The 19,825-nt window shown below is 43.9% G+C and overlaps 1 protein-coding gene across 2 annotated transcripts; it reads right to left on the minus strand.

Moving 5' to 3' along the window:
- Positions 1–954: 954 nt before the first annotated feature.
- LOC129862011 (uncharacterized) lies at positions 955–19,583 on the minus strand. Of its 2 annotated transcripts, XM_055933291.1 has the most exons (9): positions 19,464–19,583; positions 8,627–9,785; positions 8,216–8,306; positions 7,832–8,012; positions 7,028–7,042; positions 6,749–6,832; positions 3,606–3,676; positions 2,135–2,267; positions 955–2,019 (listed from the first exon to the last, which is right to left on the minus strand). In XM_055933291.1, the coding sequence occupies exons 1-9, from the start codon at positions 19,527–19,529 to the stop codon at positions 1,999–2,001; spliced, it is 1,821 nt and encodes a 606-aa protein (XP_055789266.1). In that variant the 5' UTR covers positions 19,530–19,583; the 3' UTR covers positions 955–1,998. The 2 variants fall into 2 exon arrangements, with proteins under 2 accessions (XP_055789266.1, XP_055789267.1); XM_055933292.1 differs by lacking the exon at positions 7,028–7,042.
- Positions 19,584–19,825: the final 242 nt, after the last annotated feature.

The following is a 19,825-nucleotide window of genomic DNA, read 5'->3' on the forward strand; positions in this document are numbered from 1 at the left end:
CACTTCAGCATCAAATAAACCAACTGGGATACAGTAAATAATTGGACTTACATAATTGAAATTAAGATAAAATAAAATGTCAAACTTGCATGTACAAGCAAATGGCGAAGCTTCCGTGCAGGTGTCCGTCTCCCCGCCCTGCAGACGAAGCGCGAGTCGCGGATGGTGTGGTCCACCGCACCTATGTCGTTCCGAGTGGAATGGATGGAGGTGGGACGTTCCGTGCGCTCGCTTTGACCGATGTTTTTGTGGTCCGTTGCGCACTTTGCTTTTCCCTATCTATTCTGTCATCGTACCCATGCCATAATGTGCGTCTTCTCTCTTTGGAAATTTAAGGTAACTCCGAAGTGGTAGATTAGAAATCCGACAGGTAGACCTACAGTTGAGTATGTACCCGGGTCGCCCGATCTCCGCATGCTGCAGTATGCGATAAAAGGTGCGCAATCTAATGGTCAACACACGAGCGCAGTAGACTATACGCAGTGACAGGTATCGGAAGACGATACATTTCCACACAAGTAGGCTACACTGGATGTGATTAAGTTAAAACAACAACCCTTTAAAGAGTGACATTTTGGGTCAATTGTTTACTTGTTATCCTCTCCCGAGTGGCGCAGCGGTCTAAAGGCACTGCATCTTCAGTGCAAGAGGCGTCAATACAGTCCCTGGTTCGAATCCAGGCTATATCACATCCGGCCGTGATTGGGAGTACCATAGGGTAGCGCACAATTGGCCCAGCGTCGTCTGCGTTTGGCCAGGGAAGGCCATCATTGTAAATAAGAATTTGTTCTTAACTGACTCGCCTAGTTAAATAAAGGTTGAATTAAAAATCAATAACAATTGTGTAATTCTAACCATGTCCACAGGAGGGCAGTGCCACAAACAAAGCAACATTTTTATTTCCAATAAACATTCTTATAGCTGAACCAATATAAATTCCAATCTGAAGGCTGATGGGTGTTTCACAACAATTTATTGAGATCAGAACAACTCCCGTTTACACCCTCCGTGAACAAAGTGCCAAATTTGTCTTGGTCTGTGGCGACCAAGTGTGAGGTCTGGCCCAAATTACACACTATGCACTACTTTTGCACTAGTTTTAGCCAGACCTCACACTTGGTCATCGTGCACTTCATAGGGAATAGAATGTCATTTGGGACACACAGACAGTTCCCACCCCCATATGTGTTTGTATTTTATAACAATAAAGATCAAAATGACATTATTTTTTTTGCATAGGCAACATTTGTGTTTTGATAGAACATTAAGGCATAGGTGCATATTAACTCAACAAACAAACAATGCACAATATCTTTCACAACTTGGCTATTCCATTATGTTTCATACTGCTGTCAACGGCAAAACCGTAATCCCAATATTTCCATTGGTGGAGATGTATAAAGCATTTTATATACAGTCAGGGATGAGATGTCTCGCATTTCCTGTCATAGTGTAGTCATGGTAACAATGTCCATTTCCTGTCATAGTGTATTCATGGTAACAATGTCCATTTCATGTCATAGTGTATTCATGGTAACAGTGTCCATTTCCTGTCATAGTGTAGTCATGGTAACAATGTCAATTTCCTGTCAGTGTAGTCATGGTAACAATGTCAATTTCCTGTCAAAGTGTAGTCATGGTAACAATGTCCATTTTCTGTCATAGTGTAGTCATGGTAACAATGTCCATTTTCTGTCAGTGTAGTGCTAGTAGCACTGTCCAGTTGTGTACCCAAGAACCATATTGTGCGCTCTCTCTCACATCAGTACCAGTCTCTAGCCTGTACTGGGTCAGGACATGGTCTCCTCATTCTACCTCTGACCCTCTCGGTGGAGGCGGGGGGGTGTTAATACAGATACCATGGATGGGAGGAAGGGATGGTGTCTTCAGCTGGGGTGGTTCAACAGTTCAACTGGTTTTGGTGTGTCTCGATGGCTGATGGCGTCCGGCTCCTGTTCCTCTGGTTAAACAGTAACATTGGTGAAAAATGAGGCTCGTCTAACCTCCAATGCTCTTAGTCTGGAAAACAAAGAAGAAGAACGGGGCTTGACTAAAATGTCAGTTCACAATAGCGTTGTGTATGTTTCACTTTCAGTCTGTGTGTCAGAGAGAGAAATAAAGATGTGTGTGAGACCTTGTGGTTGTCCACACACTGCATGTACAAGTTGGCGATGCCAGAGCAGGTGAGGGTCTGTCCAGTGTTCTCCCTGTAGCACTTCAGGATCTGACTCTGCAGGTCACCACACACTGGCTTGATGTCAACACGCCTGGGAATAGAGAGAGAAAGAGATGATAGACACATCCTACTATACCATAGTCTGCCCAGTCAAGACAGTTTGTTTTTGTCAAACAGAATGTGTCCTCAATAACCTACCTGGTTAAATAGTAAAGGAAGTTAAAACCTTTAGCCTATGGCCCAGTGTAATGACGAGCAATGGGGGGGGACAAAAACAGATAGTTACATATCGCGATATAATTTTTGGATGATATTATAAATTGATACTTGCCTCCAAGTATTGATTTTAAAAACAAAATTTTGTTAGGTAGCGTTAGATAGAGCTAGTCAGCTGTATCTCCGACAAAACGCTGGTATTTTTCATCCTATAGCTTGTTCTCCATCTTTTTAAATAGTAATCCAACATGTTTTCAGTACTTTTACTTCCACGACTGATCAGAACTAATTTTGTCATGCTGTCTCTTGTCCCTCTGTAGCAGACATATGGTGAGCAATATGTAGGGCTGAAGGTCATGGAATTTTGGATGACAGTAATTGACCAGCCAAATTACCATGGTAATAACAGTTTGAATATATATATATATATATATATATATATATATATATATATATATATATATATATATATATATATATATATATATATATATATATATATATACATAAAAAATGGATGCACATTTTCTCCTCTCCTGACTGCATGTGATGCCAAAGAAATAAAATGAATAGAACGGGTCTCCGAATTCAAGTCAATGATGGCATAATGGGTGGACTGGCGGCCATTGCGAGTGTATCCATAGGAACAAAGGAGGATGTAAAAGCAGGAAGTGCACCCATCAATATGTGCTGTGATTTGTTGATTCAACTCAACTGACATAAAAAATAAAAACACATTCTATTGCATGAGCCACATCAGTTAACATAATTTGAATGAATATTCTCCATTACCATGGAAATTATTGCATCACAATACCAGGCAGTCATTGTACCCATGAGTTTACCTATAAAATTGCCAGGGTTAGAGGTTCCAAGCCCATTCTATTCATTGTTTGCTACCACACCTGGCTTGTTTCAGCAAGGGGTAACACAGTTTCATCACGTTGTTAAGAGTCCATGTTACCTTAGAAACGGACTCAACCACACGAATACCTAGCCATCCCGTCTTCAGTCACCTGTTCGTTCGGTTATAGCGGACATTTTATTTCTTCATCCACAACTGTCAGTTACATGGTTATTGTGCCAGCCCTAGCAAAGTTTGGAACATCAAATTGCAATAAAATCAAAGTATCGAACCGGCACCTAAGTATAGTGAAACAATCATATTGGGAGGTCCCTGGCAAATCCCAGCCCCAATAATGATGATACTCACTTGAAGGTGTTGTGAGCGTCCTCTCTGCCCTTCTTGAAGTTCTCTGTGGTGACTTTGAAGAACTGAGCACTCTGTTAACGAGGTGAACAACACAACAGCTGTTGGACTGTTGACAAGCTGTAGGACACTGGTATGACTGTCTACTGAGCTGTCATGCATTGTAGGGAAAGTAAGGTGGGTGTGTCAGCATTTACAGTTGAAGTTGGAAGTTTAGACACACCTTAGTCAAATACATTTAAACTCAGTTTCACAATTCCTGACATTTAATCCTAGCAAAAATGATTTATTTCAGCTTTTATTTCTTTCATCACATTCTCAGTGGGTCAGAAGTTAACATACATTCAATTAGTATTTGGTAGCATTGCCTTTAAATTGTGGGTAGCCTTTAAATTGTGGGAAGCTTGGGTAGCCTTCCACAAGCTTCCCACAATAAGTTGGGTGAATTTTGGCCCACTCCTGACGGAGCTGATGTAACTGAGTCAGGTTTGTAGGCCTCATTGCTCGCACACACTTTTTCAGTTTTGCACACAAATTTTCTATAGGATTGAGGTCAGGGCTTTGTGATGGCCACTCCAATAACTTTACTTTGTTTTCCTTAAGCCATTTTGCCACAACTTTGGAAGTATGCTTGGGGTCATTGTCCATTTGGAAGAGCCATTTGCAACCAGGCTTTAACTTCCTGACTGATGTCTTGAGATGTTGCTTCAATATATTACACATAATTTTTCTACCTCAGGATGCCATCTATTTTGTGAAGTGTACCACCCCCACAACATGATGCTGCTACCCCCGTGCTTCATGGTTGGGATGGTGTTCTTCGGCTTGCAAGCCTACCCCTTTTTCCTCCAAACATAACGATGGTCATTATGGCCAAACAGTTCTATTTTAGTTTCATCGAACATTTCTCCAAAAAGTACGATCTTCGTGCAGCTGCAAACAACTCCAATTGACTCAAATTATGTCAATTAGTCTATCAGAAGCTTCTAAAGCCATGACATCATTTTCTGGAATTTCCCAAGCTGTTTAAAAGGCACAGTCAACTTAGTGTATGTTTACTTCTGACCCACTGGAATTGTGATACAGTGAATTATAAGTGAAATAATCTGTCTGTAAACAATTGTTGGAAAAATTACTTGAGTCATGCAAAGTACAGTGGGGCAAAAAAGTATTTAGTCAGCCACCAATTGTGCAAGTTCTCACACTTAAAAAGATGAGAGAGGCCTGTAATTTTCATCATAGGTACACTTCAACTATGACAGACAAAACGAGGAAAGAAAATCCAGAAAATCACATTGTAGAATTTTTAATTAATTTATTTGCAAATGATGGTGGAAAATAAGTATTTGGTCACCTACAAACAAGCAAGATTTCTGGCTCTCACAGACCTGTAACTTCTTCTTTAAGAGGCTCCTCTGTCCTCCACTCATTACCTGTATTAATGGCACCTGTTTGAACTTGTTATCAGTATAAAAGACACCTGTCCACAACCTCAAACAGTCACACTCCAAACTCCACTATGGCCAAGACCAAAGAGCTGTCAAAGGACACCAGAAACAAAATTGTAGACCTGCACCAGGCTGGGAAGACTGAATCTGCAATAGGTAAGCAGCTTGGTTTGAAGAAATCAACTGTGGGAGCAATTATTAGGAAATGGAAGACATACAAGACCACTGATAATCTCCCTCGATCTGGGGCTCCACGCAAGATCTCACACTGTGGGGTCAAAATGATCACAAGAACGGTGAGCAAAAATCCCAGAACCACACGGGGGGACCTAGTGAATGACCTGCAGAGAGCAGGGACCAAAGTAACAAAGCCTACCATCAGTAACACACTATGCCGCCAGGGACTCAAATCCTGCAGCGCCAGACGTGTCCCCCTGCTTAAGCCAGTACATGTCCAGGCCCGTCTGAAGTTTGCTAGAGAGCATTTGGATGATCCAGAAGAAGATTGGGAGAATGTCATATGGTCAGATGAAACCAAAATAGAACTTTTTGGTAAAAACTCAACTCGTCGTGTTTGGAGGACAAAGAATGCTGAGTTGCATCCAAAGAACACCATACCTACTGTGAAGCATGGGGGTGGAAACATCATGCTTTGGGTCTGTTTTTCTGCAAAGGGACCAGGACAACTGATCCGTGTAAAGGAAAGAATGAATGGGGCTATGTATCGTGAGATTTTGAGTGAAAACCTCCTTCCATCAGCAAGGGCATTGAAGATGAAACGTGGCTGGGTCTTTCAGCATGACAATGATCCCAAACACACCGCCCGGGCAATGAAGGAGTGGCTTCGTAAGAAGCATTTCAAGGTCCTGGAGAGGCCTAGCCAGTCTCCAGATCTCAACCCCATAGAAAATCCTTGGAGGGAGTTGAAAGTCTGTGTTGCCCAGCAACAGCCCCAAAACATCACTGCTCTAGAGGAGATCTGCATGGAGGAATGGGCCAAAATACCAGCAACAGTGTGTGTAAACCTTGTGAAGACTTACAGAAAATGTTTGACCTCTGTCATTGCCAACAAAGGCTATATAACAAAGTATTGAGAAACTTTTGTTATTGACCAAATACTTATTTTCCACCATAATTCGCAAATAAATTCTTAAAAATCATCCTACAATGTGATTTTCTGGATTTTTTTTCTCATTTTGTCTGTCATAGTTGAAGTGATGAAAATTACAGGCCTCTCATATTTTTAAGTGGGAGCACTTGCACAATTGGTGGCTGACTAAATACTTTTTTGCCCCACTGTAGATGTCCTAACCAACTTGCCAAAACTATAGTTAGTTAACAAGAAATTTGTGGAGTGGTTGAAAAACGAGTTTTACTGACTCCAACCTAAGTGTACGTAAACTTCCGACTTCAACTGTAGATGCAATGCTGCAACGCAGTGTGCACAGTAATTTTGACCTGAATAAAATCCTTTAAGGATCTAAACATTGTCAATAACGGTGGCAATTGGGAGCATATTCAGTGTGCGGGCCTTTGTTATTTTCTAGTATTCTTCCTTAGTCCAGCACCTACCTTTAAGGATGTGCGTATGACCACAAACCTTTCTCCAGTGCCTACAGTAATAACACAATGTGACAGGAATAATAACAGAGGCTGTGGCCGTGTGTGTGAGACGTTTGTATGTCAGAGTCCGTGTACCTTTTCTTCCAGCTTGGCGACCTGTTCCCTGAAGAGTGCATCTTGTTTCTTCACCTGGTTCTCTTTCTCCTGCAGTTTGTGGGCCTGAGAAGGACAGAGAGAATATATTTGTATAATGGAACATAAAGTAATTTATTCTTTCCTACTAAATGACAGCCTGAGTGAATGACAATGAAAATCAAATATTCAACCCGAAATTCATATAGAACTTTTGTTTTTAAGGAAGTGAATAGATAATCTTCAAGGCATGCATGAAGTAGGATCACTCCCTTGTCTTACCTTAAGCTCTATCCACTGAAACAAGATAGCAGAACAGGAAGGAAGATGAAGACGGATTGGTGAGAACTAGGATCTTTACAGGTCTAAGAGGAAACGCAGACATCCAAGATGCAGCGTCATGCAGAAAGAAACAACAAGCCATCCCTTGGGATCTGCTCTGAACTCAACTTGCCAGCCTGGCAGTCAGGGTTGAGGAAGCAGCTCTGTTCTGAACTCAACTTGCCAGCCTGGCAGTCAACTGACCAGTGCTCTGTCCACAAATCTGGGTGAGCTGTATCGGCCAGCTGCAGCCAAGCTCATTAGTGGTGGCAGGGGGTAAGGAGTGGTACCTTTGCCTGTTTTCCTGGGCAAATCACCTGGCTCACCCTAAGAGGTGATCTCGTGCCAAAAGAATAGGAGCAATCCAGCATGCCAAACAAGCCACAAGCAGTCATGCACAAAATATTACCAACATCAGTCAGACTTTTTATGGAAACAGCTAAAACACTTACTTGCAAGGCCTTCGCAAGCATTTTAGACAGAATGAAACAATAGATAAATAAATCCAAGTACTCTGTAACATTAGTCATTATCAGACAGAAAGTATAAACAGACAAACCTCAAACAAATATTAAAATATACAAATATATTCAAATATTTAAACTACAGAAGAGCAAATACCTCTTAGTGAACACAATTAGTGGCAAATGGCTAGGTAGCTCTGGTTAAGTTGATAGACCAGTCTGACTGTACTTAGTTAGCATTTCAGGCATTGCTTTTATTCAAGCTTGCACATCCACCACTGTATCTAGTGCTGTGTCTTACGTAGAGCTGGGCCATGAGTCTCTCATCCTCTGCGGTCATGCGTTCCTTCGCGAGGGCCGCCATCAGGTTCTCTCCCTGCGCTGCCTTCTCCAGATCCAGGATTTTCTTAACCTCCTCCTGGATCTGGGCCTGGGCTACAGCCTGCGCCTGGGCTCTGGCCTGGACCTTCACCTCATACAACCTATAGATAGACACAGAAGTTCAGACCTGACCATGTCCCTAAAAAGGCTATTCCTAGGACCACTTTGAAAAAGTGTATTTTACTAAGTATTTTACTAAAAAGGCATTTTCAAATGAGATATTCCATCGAGCTTGTGTTTAAGTCCAGTACTCGGCTTAACCTATGCTTAAACAGCCCTTTATTATTTATGTTGGTCTCCTCACTGTTTTTCAAACTCTTGCCGCTTCACTGTCATCTCCTCTTCCAGGCCCTTCGTTAGCTCAGCTTGGATCTGCCTCCTCAGCACTTCTTCATCTATCACCAAACCAGAAAAGATGGACACGTTTCATGCGAAGGTTTTGTGTTAAAATCAACAATGCTCGACTTATCAAATCATCCGAGACATCTGAAAGGTCTATATTGAATTCTGTAGTGTAGGAGTCAAACAAAGCACACACTTATGCATCATGACAGGTCTCTGTGTCTTCATTTACGTCACCGTTGCAATCGGGTACACATGGTCAACAACCATATACGCTTCAATTATTGCAGCCAATAAGGAATACATCATGCCTACATGATTACAAACCAATAACACAAATCAATACAACTTGAATGAGAGAAAGCAGACTCACCTAATGGAGGTTGCAGTGGGATCACAGTGGGGGTCACAACAGGAGCCACGACTGGAACAGCCACGTTTTCAATGAGAGGGAATGGTGGAATGCTGACCATGGGTTCTACTGGGGCAGAGAGAGGAGGGGGAGCTATGGGCTCTTCTACAGGGGGAGGGATATCAGTTGGTTTGCTAGCAGTCGATGCAGTAGACAGGGTGGCCAGCTCCATGTAGGGACATGGTGCTGGAGGAAGTTCCTCCATAATAGGCTCTGGGATAGGTGCTAGGACTGGGGGAGGATCTGCAACAGGCGGAGGAGTAGAGACAGGTAGGGGCTTTACAGGTGGACGTGTGGGTAGGACAACCTCTTCAACAACAAGCGGTGTCGTAATGGTGATAGATTCCACAAAAGGTGACAGGACTACAGGTTCTACGAGGGTAGGTGTAGCTACTTCCTCAACCACAACAGGTGAAGGGTCAGGGGTAAGGGGGTCTACCTGTTCTACAGGGTGATGTAGGACAACAGATTCAACCACTGGAGGCAGCACAATTGGTTCCACAGCTGGAGGAGCTAGAACCACATTTTTCACAGGCTTAGGTGGTACGGCGGGTTCTATAGGGACAAGTGGGATAATAGCTTCAGCCAGTGTCGGCAGAACTACAGGTTCCTCGGTGGTAGGGGTACATAGGAGTACAGGTACTGGTTCTTCTATTGGTGGAGATGGGGCCAAAGATGGCACTATAGGTTCTAAAGGCACCAGAGGAAGTATGGGTTCTGCCCCTTGAGGAAGCACTTTTGTATCTAGAGGTGGAACAATAGGTTCAACAGCTGGAGCTCGGACTATCGGTTCCTTAGGTGGAGAGGGAGGTGTGGGTAGGGCCGCAGGTGGACAGGGAGCAGAAACAAATGTGACAGGAGGTGGAGGAGTAAGCTTTACTGGCTGAACAGGGGGAGACGGAGGTGTGGGTAGGACCACAGGTGGAGGGGCTGTGGGGATAAACAGGGAAGGGGAGACCAGAAGGGGGACCAAATGATCGACTGTGGGGGCCGGTGTGGACAGAGGGACCACAGGTTCTGTTGAGACCGTGGAAGCGGGGCCATTCTGCTGTGAGCGAGGATGGACAACCTTCTGGGCCTGGCACTCCTCTCTCATTCGATTGATGACTTTGTCGGTCAGCTGTCAGGGAAAGAAGGCAAAAGGTCAACAATCATCAGGCATAAGATATTTCTAGAAAACACAGCACTAGACTGTACTAAAGATAATACAATTAGATTTGTGTGCCATGTAAATCAACTAACACTAATAGCTTATGTTGGCGTAGCACCCCCCCTCCCACCAGCTCATGCAAAGACGTGCACAAGCTTACACCATGTAAAGACTGGGAACTTTCTCAATTAGATTTGCTCAACTCTTGGGTCCTCGCTCCTCCATTCTCTCTAGCCTCCTTTTGAGAGAAAGGTCAAAAGGTAATCAAGGAGAGGAGGCAAGGAGAGGAGGCAAGGAGAGGGAAAGTGGAGGAAAATACGCTTGTATGAAACTCCTTCTCCAATTGCGCGTCCTCCGGCAAATTTTCTTTACAGGATAGATTTCCAAAATAAAATGTATAAAGTGATAAAAACAAAATGTAGCTAGTTGTGCAAGACGTTTAGCAGATAAAAGGATACGTTGTTTTTAAATGTTTGCATGCTTTTCTCCTTTGAGAAAACAATAGCTAATTCAAGGGGTGTGTTGCAGATAGCAAAACTCTTCTGCGAAGGACTCAAGTAGGATACACTTGTGCTTCCTCGCCAAAAGGAGGCTATCGAGAAGGGGAGGACAGTCTTCCGTTTGCCTACTAATGAATTGACACCAAAGATTGTCTTTATATTGACAAGATAGTTGAGTGACCGCGCCAACAATGGAAATACATGTCCTCAAAGATAGAAGGCTGACGGGAGAAAGCGATATCAGGTTGGACCATTCTAGTCAATGCGAGGGCAGATACGCGTGTAAACAGGCCACAGAGATAGAGCACTCATCTTTATGTCTGTGCCATCATAGTGTCTCTGAGAGCCTCAATGACGCTGCTCGTGCTTTCTTCTTCTTCTTCTTCTTCATTGGCTGATTCCTATGAGTTGGGAGCAATCCCCACCCAGTTGACTACTTAAAAAATGTCGGAAGGCCTCAATGGTAATGTCCATTCTAAAACAGGTTATATCCATGAGTCATCTATGTCAACAGGTGTAACAGTATAACTTTAAACCGTCCCCTCGCCCCGACCCGGGCGCGAACCAGGGACCCTCTGCACACATCAACAACGGTTGCCCACGAAGCACGGTCGTTACCCATCGCTCCACAAAAGCCGCGGCCCTTGCAGAGCAAGGGGCAACCCTACTTAAAGTCTCAGAGCAAGTGACGTAACTGATTGAAATGCTACTAGCGCGTACCCGCTAACTAGCTAGCCATTTCAAATCCGTTACACAGGCACAACTCCAATATAAAGTCATTTTTTTCCAAAGTTGCCGAAATATTACGTGCGTCCACTTATATCAGTGCATTCGTAACAACCTAACTATTACCAAACTTCTATTTGATCAAATAATCCCGACGTAGCAAATAAGCAATAAAACATTTTGCTCCCCCATATTTGACACTCCTCACTTAGTGTGCTTATTTTCGTGGTCAGACTTTGGGCGGAGTAAAACCTCTCGCTTTGCCTCTTCCTCTCTGTTAACACTCTTCTCAACCACTTACCGCAGGGTTCCCCAACTGGCGGCCTGCGGGCGATTTTTATTTGGACCCCCAAGTTCTCTACGAAAAACTATATTTTTTGGGGGGGGGGGGGGGGGGGGGAACATAAAAGCCTAAAAACACCAGCAAATCAAGTGATTTTAATTTGGGAAATCTTTGGTCCAAAGTATTCCCATGCATAATAGAGAGATATATGTGATATCGTATACAAATGTAGTTTCACTCTAGTGGTTTCACTCTAGTGGTAGCATGAGACGGAGTCTACAACCCACACAAGTGGCTCAGGTAGTGCAGTTCATCCAGGATGGCACATCAATGCGAGCTGTGGCAAAAAGGTTTGCTGTGTCTGTCAGCGTAGTGTCCAGAGCATGGAGGCGCTACCAGGAGACAGGCCAGTACATCAGGAGACGTGGAGGAGGCCGTAGGAGGGCAACAACCCAGCAGCAGGACCGCTACCCCCGCCTTTGTGCAAGGAGGAACACTGCCAGAGCCCTGCAAAATGACCTCCAGCAGGCCACAAATGTGCAAGCACCGCCAGCATTCAAAAGTGACCAAAACATCAGCCAGGAAGCATAGGAACTGAGAAGTGGTCTGTGGTCACCACCTGCAGAACCATTCCTTTATTGGGGGTGTCTTGCTAATTGCCTATAATTTCCACCTTTTGTCTATTCCATTTGCACAACAGCATGTGAAATTTATTGTCAATCAGTGTTGCTTCCTAAGTGGACAGTTTGATTTCACAGAAGTGTGATTGACTTGGAGTTACATTGTGTTGTTTAAGTGTTCCCTTTATTTTTTTTAGCAGTGTATTTTACCTCTTAGGGATGTTATTCGAAAACATCATGTTAACTTTCACTGCTATGCGGATGACACACAGCTGTACATTTCAATGAAATATGGTGAAGCCCCAAAATTGCCCTCGCTAGAAGCCTGTGTTTCAGACATAAGGAAGTGGATGGCTGAAAACTTTCTACTTTTAAACTCGGACAAAACAGAGATGCTTGTTCTAGGTCCCAAGAAACAAAGAGATTTTCTGTTAAATCTGACAATTAATCTTGATGGTTGTAAAGTTGTCTCAAATAAAACTGTGAAGGACCTCGGAGTTACTCTGGACCCTGATCTTTCTTTTGACGAACATTTCAAGACTGTTTCAAGGACAGCTTTTTTCCATCTACGTAACATTGCAAAAATCTGATTTTTTTTGTCCAAAAATGATGCAGAAAAATTTATCCATGCATTTGTTACTTCTAGGTTAGACTACTGCACTGCTCTACTTTCCGGCTACCCGGATAAAGCACTAAATAAACTTCAGTTAGTGATAAATACGGCTGCTAGAATCCTGACTAGAACCAAGAAATTTGATCATATTAGACCTGTGCTAGCTTCCCTACACTGGCTTCCTGTTAAGGCAAGGGCTGATTTCAAGGTTTTACTGTTAACCTATAAAGCGTTACATGGGCTTGCTCCTACCTATCTTTCCGAGTTGGTCCTGCCGTACATACCTACACGTACGCTACGGTCACAAGACGCAGGCCTCCTAATTGTCCCTAGAATTTCTAAGCAAACAGCTGGAGGCAAGGCTTTCTCCTATAGATCTCAATTTTTATGGAATGGTCTGCCTACCCATGTGAGAGACGCAGACTCGGTCTCAACCTTTAAGTCTTTACTGAAGACTTATCTCTTCAGTAGGTCATATGATTGAGTGTAGTCTGGCCCAGGAGTGTGAAGGTGAACGGAAAGGCTCTGGAGCAACGAACCGCCCTTGCTGTCTCTGCCTGGCCGGTTGTCCTCTCTCCACTGGGATTCTCTGCCTCTAACCCTATTACAGGGGCTGAGTCACTGACTTACTGGTGCTCTTTCATGCCGTCCCTAGGAAGGGTGCGTCACTTGAGTGGGTTGAGTTACTGACGTGATCTTCCTGTCTGGGTTGGCGCCCCCCCCCCGGTTTGTGCTGTGGTGGAGATCTTTGTGGGCTATACTCGGCCTTGTCTCAGGATTGTAAGTTGGTGGTTGAAGATATCCCTCTAGTGGTGCGGGGGCTGTGCTTTGGCAAAGTGGGTGGGGTTATATCCTTCCTGTTTGGCCCTGTCCGGGGGTATCATCGGATGGGGCCACAGTGTCTCCTGACCCCTCCTGTCTCAGCCTCCAGTATTTATGCTGCAGTAGTTTATGTGTCGGGGGGCTAGGGTCAGTTGGTTATATCTGGAGTACTTCTCCTGTCTTATCCGGTGTCCTGTGTGAATTTAAGTATGCTCTCTCTAATTCTCTCTTTCTCTCTTTCTTTCTCTCTCTTGGAGGACCTGAGTCCTAGGACCATGCGTCAGGACGACCGGACATGATGACACCTTGCTGTCCCCAGTCCACCTGGCCTTGCTCCCGTTCCAGTTTCAACTGTTCTGCCTGCGGTTATGGAACCCTGACCTGTCCACCGGACGTGCTACCTGTCCCAGACCTGCTGTTTTCAACTCTTAATGATCGGCTATGAAAAGCCAACTGACATTTATTCCTGATTATTATTTGACCATGCTGGTCATTTATGAACATTTTGAACATCTTGGCCATGTTCTGTTATAATCTCCACCCGGCACAGCCAGAAGAGGACTGGCCACCCCTCATAGCCTGGTTCCTCTCTACGTTTCTTCCTAGTTTTTGTCCTTTCTAGGGAGTTTTTCCCAGCCACCGTGCTTCTACACCTGCATTGCTTGCTGTTTGGGGTTTTAGGCTGGGTTTCTGTACAGCACTTCGAGATATTAGCTGATGTACGAAGAGCTATATAAAATAAACTTGATTTGATTTAGACCACGCTATTTACTGAGAGCTTTCATCTATTTTCTTCGTAGCTGTCTATTTACCACCACAAACTGATCCTGGGACTAAGAGAGCACTCAAAGAGCTGTATAAGGCCATAAGAAAACAAGAAAATGCTCATGGCGCTTCTAGTGGCCAGGGACTTTAATGCAGGAAAACTGAAATCCGTTTTACCTCATTTCTACCAGTATGTCACATGTGCAGCTAGAAGAAGAAAAAAAAAAAAAACTCTAGATCACCTTTACTTCACACACAGAGACACGTACAAAGCTCTCCCTCTCCCTCCATTTGGTAAATCTGAACATAACTCTATCCTCCTGATTCCTGCTTACAAGCTAAAACTCAAAAAGTCCCAGCTCAATACGGAAAGCGGCCCGATGAAGCGGATTCTAAGCTACAGAACTGTTTCACAAGCACAGACTGGAATATGTTCGGAGATTCATCCGATGGCATTGAGGAATCCAACACAGTCACCGGCTTCATTATAAGTGCATTGTGGAAGTCATCCCCAAAGTGACCGTACGTACATATCCCAACCAGAAGCCATAAATTCCAGGAGACATTCGCACTGAGCTAAAGGCCAGAGCTTGCAAACTATCGCAGATTACAAAGGGAATCCCAGCTGCGAGCCTACCAGATGACCTAAATGCCTTCTATGCGCGCTTCGTGGCAAGCAACACTGAACAATGCATGAGAGCACCAGCTGTTCCAGACAACTATGCTTGATCACACTCGCCATAGTTGATGTGCGTAAGGCCTTTAAACAGGTTAATTTTTACAAGGCCGCAGAGCCAGATAGATTACCAGTATGCGCTGGACACATGCCAGACATTTTCAACCTCTCCCTGACCCAGTCTGTACCTACATGTTTCAAGCAGACCACCATAGTACCTGTGCCCAAGACTGCCAAAGTATCCTGCCTAAATGACTACCACCACCATAGCACTCACATCTGTAGCCATGAAATGCTTTGAAAGGCTGGTCATAGCTCACATCAACACCATCCTCCCAGAAACCTTGGACCCACTTTAATTCGCATACCGCCCCAACAGATCCGCAGATTGCACAATCTCTATTTCACTCCACACTGCCCTTTCCCACCTGGATAAAAGAAACACCTAGACTACATGAACATCTCATTCAAAATCATGGGCATTAATATGGAGTTGGTCCCCTTTGATGCCATTACATCCTCCACTCTTCTGGGAAGGCGTTCCACTAGATGTTGGAACATGTCTGCGGGGACTTACTTTCATTCAGCTACAAGAGCATTAGTGAAGTCGGGCACTGATGTTGGCCTGGCTCGGACTCAGCATTCCAATTCATCCCAAAGGTGTTCGATGGGGTTGAGGTCAGGACTCTGTGGAGGTCGGTCAAGTTCTTCCACATCGATCTCAACAAACCATTTATGTATGGACCTCACTTTGTGCATGGGGGCATTGTTATCCTGAAACAGGGAAGGGCCTTCCTCAAACTGTTGCCACAAAGTTGGAAGCACAGAATCATCTAGAATGTCATTGTATGCTATAGCGTTAAGATTTTCCTTCAATGGAACTAAGGGGCCTAGCCCGAACCATGATAAACAGCCCCAGACCATTATCCATCCTCCACCAAACTTTACAGTTGGCACTATGCATTGGGGCAGGTTCTCCTGGCATCCACCAAACCCAGATTTGTCCGCCGGACTTTCAGATGGTGAAGCATGATTCATCACTCCAGAGAATGCATTTTCACTGCTCCAGAGTCTAATGGCGGAACACCTTACAACACTACAGCCAACGCTTAGCATTGGTGATCTTAGGCTTGCGTACGGCTGCTCGGCCATGGAAGCCAATTTCATGACGCTCCCCACAGATAGTTATTGTGCTGATGTTGCTTCCGGAGGAAGTTTGGAACTCAGTAGTGACTATTGAAATGGAGGACAGCCGATTTTTACACACGCTTCAGCAGTCGGCGGTCCCGTTCTATGGCTTGTGTGGCCTAGAAATTTGACAAACTGACTTGTTGGAAAGGTGCATCCTATGACAGTGCCACGTTGAAAGTCACTGAGCTCTTCATTAAGGCTATTCTCCTGCCAATATTTGTCTATGGATTGCACGGCTGGGTGCTGGATTTTATACACAGGTCAGCCACGGTTGTGGGTGAAATAGCCGAATCCACTAATATGAAGGGGCGTCCACATATTTATGTATATATAGTGTATGTGAGAATGCTGTTCATTGACTACAGCTCAGTGTTCAACACCATAGAGCCCTCCAAGCTCATCACTAAGCTAAGGATCCTGGGACGAGCCACCCCCAGGTGGTGAGGGTAGGCAACAACACATCTGCCACGCTGATCCTCAACACGGGGGCCCCTCAGGGGTACGTGCTGTTGTGGAAAATAAAACAATTATTCCACCACAGTGCTTAATCTCCCTGTTCACCCACGACCGCGTGGCTATGACGTGGTAGGACTGATCACACGCGTATCTGCCCTCGCATTGACTAGAATGGTCCAACCTGATTTCGCTTTCTCCCATCAGCCTTCTATCTTTGAGGACATGTATTTCCATTGTTGGAGCGGTCACTCAACTATCTTGTCAATATAAAAGACAGTCTATAGGGAGGAGGTCAGAGACCTGGCAGTGTGGTGCCAGGACAACAACATCTCCCTCAATGTGATCAAAACAAAGGGGATGATTGTGGACTACAGGAAAAGAAGGGCCGAGCACGCCCCCTTTCACGTCGACAGGGCTGTAGTGGAGCGGGTTGAGAGCTTCAAGTTCCTTGGCATCCACATCTACGGACCTATCGCGGTCCAAACTAGAGGTCGACCGATTAATCAGAATGGACGATTAATTAGGGGCGATTTCAAGTTTTCATAACAATCGGTTATCGGCATTTTTGGACGCTGATTATGGCCGATTATATTGCAATCCACGAGGAGACTGCGTGGCAGGCTGACCACCTGTTACGTGAGTGCATGCAGCAAGGAGCCAAGGTAAGGTGCTAGCTAGCATTAAACTTATCTTGTAAAAAATAATCAATCCTAACATAATCACTAGTTAACTACACATGGTTGATGATATTACTAGGTTAACTAGCTTGTCCTGCGTTGCATCAATGCGGTGCCTGAAATTGTGTCACTTCTCTTGCGTTCAGTGTAAGCAGAGTCAGGGTATATGCAGCAGTTTGGGCTGCCTGGCTCGTTGCGAACTGTGTGAAGACCGTAATTTGCCAGAATTTTACATAATTATGACATAACATTGAAGGTTGTGCAATGTAACAGCAATATTTAGACTTAGGGTTGCCACCCGTTCGATAAAATACGGAACAGTTGCGTATTTCACTGAAAGAATAAACGTTTTGTTTTCAAAATGATAGTTTCCAGATTTGACCATATTAATGACCTAAGGCTCGTATTTCTGTGTGTTTATATTATAATTAAGTCTATGATTTGATATAGCAGTCTGACTGAGCGGTGGTAGGCAGCAGCAGGCTCTAAATCATTAATTCAGACCACACTTTCCTCCATTTGCCAGCAGCTTTTAGCAATGCTTGAAGAACAGCGCTGATTATGACTTCAAGCCTATCAACTCCCGGGATTAGGCAGGCAATACTATAGTGCCTATAAGAACATCCAATAGTCAAAGGTCTATGAAATACAAATGATATAGAGAGAAATAGTCCTATAATAACTACAACCTAAAACTTCTTACCTGGGAATATTGAAGACTCATGTTAAAAGGAACCACCAGCTGTCATATGTTCTCATGTTCTGAGCAAGGAACTTAACGTTAGCTTTTTTACATGGCACATACTGCACTTTTACTTTCTTCTCCAACACTGTGTTTTTCATTATTTAAACAAATTGAACATGTTTAATTATTTATTTGAGACTAAATAGATTTTATTTATGCATTATATTAAGTTCAAATAAGTGCTCATTGTTCATTCAGTATTGTTGTAATTGTCATTATTACAACTATATAAATAAAATAAAATAAAACAAGTATCGTCTTTTTTTGGTGCTCCAATAATCGGTATCGGCGTTGAAAAATCATTGTCAGTCGACCTATAGTCCAAACACACCAACACAGTCGTGAAGAGGGCACAGCAACGTCTATTCCCTCTCAGGAGGCTGAAAATATTAGGCATGGCGGGACATCAACTCCTCAAAAAGTTATACAGCTGCACCATCGAGAGCATCCTGACTGGTTGCATCACCGCTTGGTATGGCAACTGCTCGGCATCTGACCACGAGACAATACAGATGGTAGTGCGTACGGCCCAGTACATCACTGGGGCTGAGCTTCCAGGCGGTGTCAGAGGAAGGCCCTAAAAATGTTCAAAAACTCCAGCCACCCAAGTCAGACTGTTTTCTCTGCTACCGCACGGCAAGCGGTACCGGAGCGCCAAGTCTGGGTCAAAAAAGTTCCTTAACAGCTTCTACCCCTAAGCCATAAGACTGCTGAATAGTTAATCAGATAGCAACCCGGACTATTTGCATCAACTCTCTTGCACAGACTTGATGTCAACTCACTGGACTCCAACCACACACACACTACACTGACACACATTCCTTCACATATGCTGCTGCTATTCTCTATGCTTAGTCACTTCACTCCTACCTAAATATTACCTCAATTACCTTGACTAACTAGTACCACTGCACATTGACTCGGTATATAACCTCGTTATTGTTATCTTATTCTGTTACAATTTTCTCTAGTTTATTTAGCACATTTTTCTAACTTGAAAAAAAAAACCACCAAAAAAAACACTGCATTGTTGGTTAAGGGCTCCTATGTAAGCATTTCACGGTAATGTCTTCGCCTGTTGTATTCTGTGCATGTGACAATTACTGTCCAAAATCAAATTGTAACTGCAGTTACATTTCAAAATTATTGCAGTACTGCAAACGATTTAAAAAGGGACGGGGGGGTCACGGAGGAGAGAGGATGGAGGGCGGGGACGGACTTTTCCCCAAATGAGAAAAGGCCTGGGCAATTTGGGGGGTGTAGCAGCATATTGTTTTCAAATTAAATGGTTGTGCAATGTGTAAAAACTGGCTGTTTGCCCGCTTATGAAAATACATCGATTTTGATTTACTTGGAAAGTGAACGTGCTGATGAGGCTGTTGGAAGAAGCCTATGTATCGATGCTTTTCACGAATGTGGTGCGTTTCAGTATTTTGGCATAATATCGACATTCGACAAAAACAAATGCAACATAACCGTATAATTTCAGTTTTCTGTAATCAATGACTAAGGGCGCGTAACATCGTTGCATGTTTTTGGGGTTACATAAACTTTGTATCTCGTTGCTCACTCACCCTAATGCCCTTCACAAAAGTAACGTGGTTGTCTTCATACGAGACGTGGCTGCTGTTGCCTCCCATCCTTTTCGTACAGACAGAGTGCCTAAAATGTTATTGAGAAATGTGTAGGTAAGTTTGGTGTAGATCTTGTACCACAAAGTGGGTCGTTGGACCGAGAACACGGGACCCAGTTTAATCTCACAACTCCGATACAAACACAACCGCAAGTGCCTGCCCTTCCCACTTCTGAGTAATGTTTATTGGTCATTTCTATTGGCTGAGAAAAAGCGTCTTGAACAAGACCCCTTTCCATTGGTCTTCATTTTCACGGAAACTATGACGTAAGAAGTACAGTATGTCCCATTATCAGGGTCTGA

Source organism: Salvelinus fontinalis, chromosome 9, assembly GCF_029448725.1.
Source record: "Salvelinus fontinalis isolate EN_2023a chromosome 9, ASM2944872v1, whole genome shotgun sequence".
In the NCBI taxonomy this organism is placed as follows: Eukaryota; Metazoa; Chordata; class Actinopteri; order Salmoniformes; family Salmonidae; genus Salvelinus; species Salvelinus fontinalis.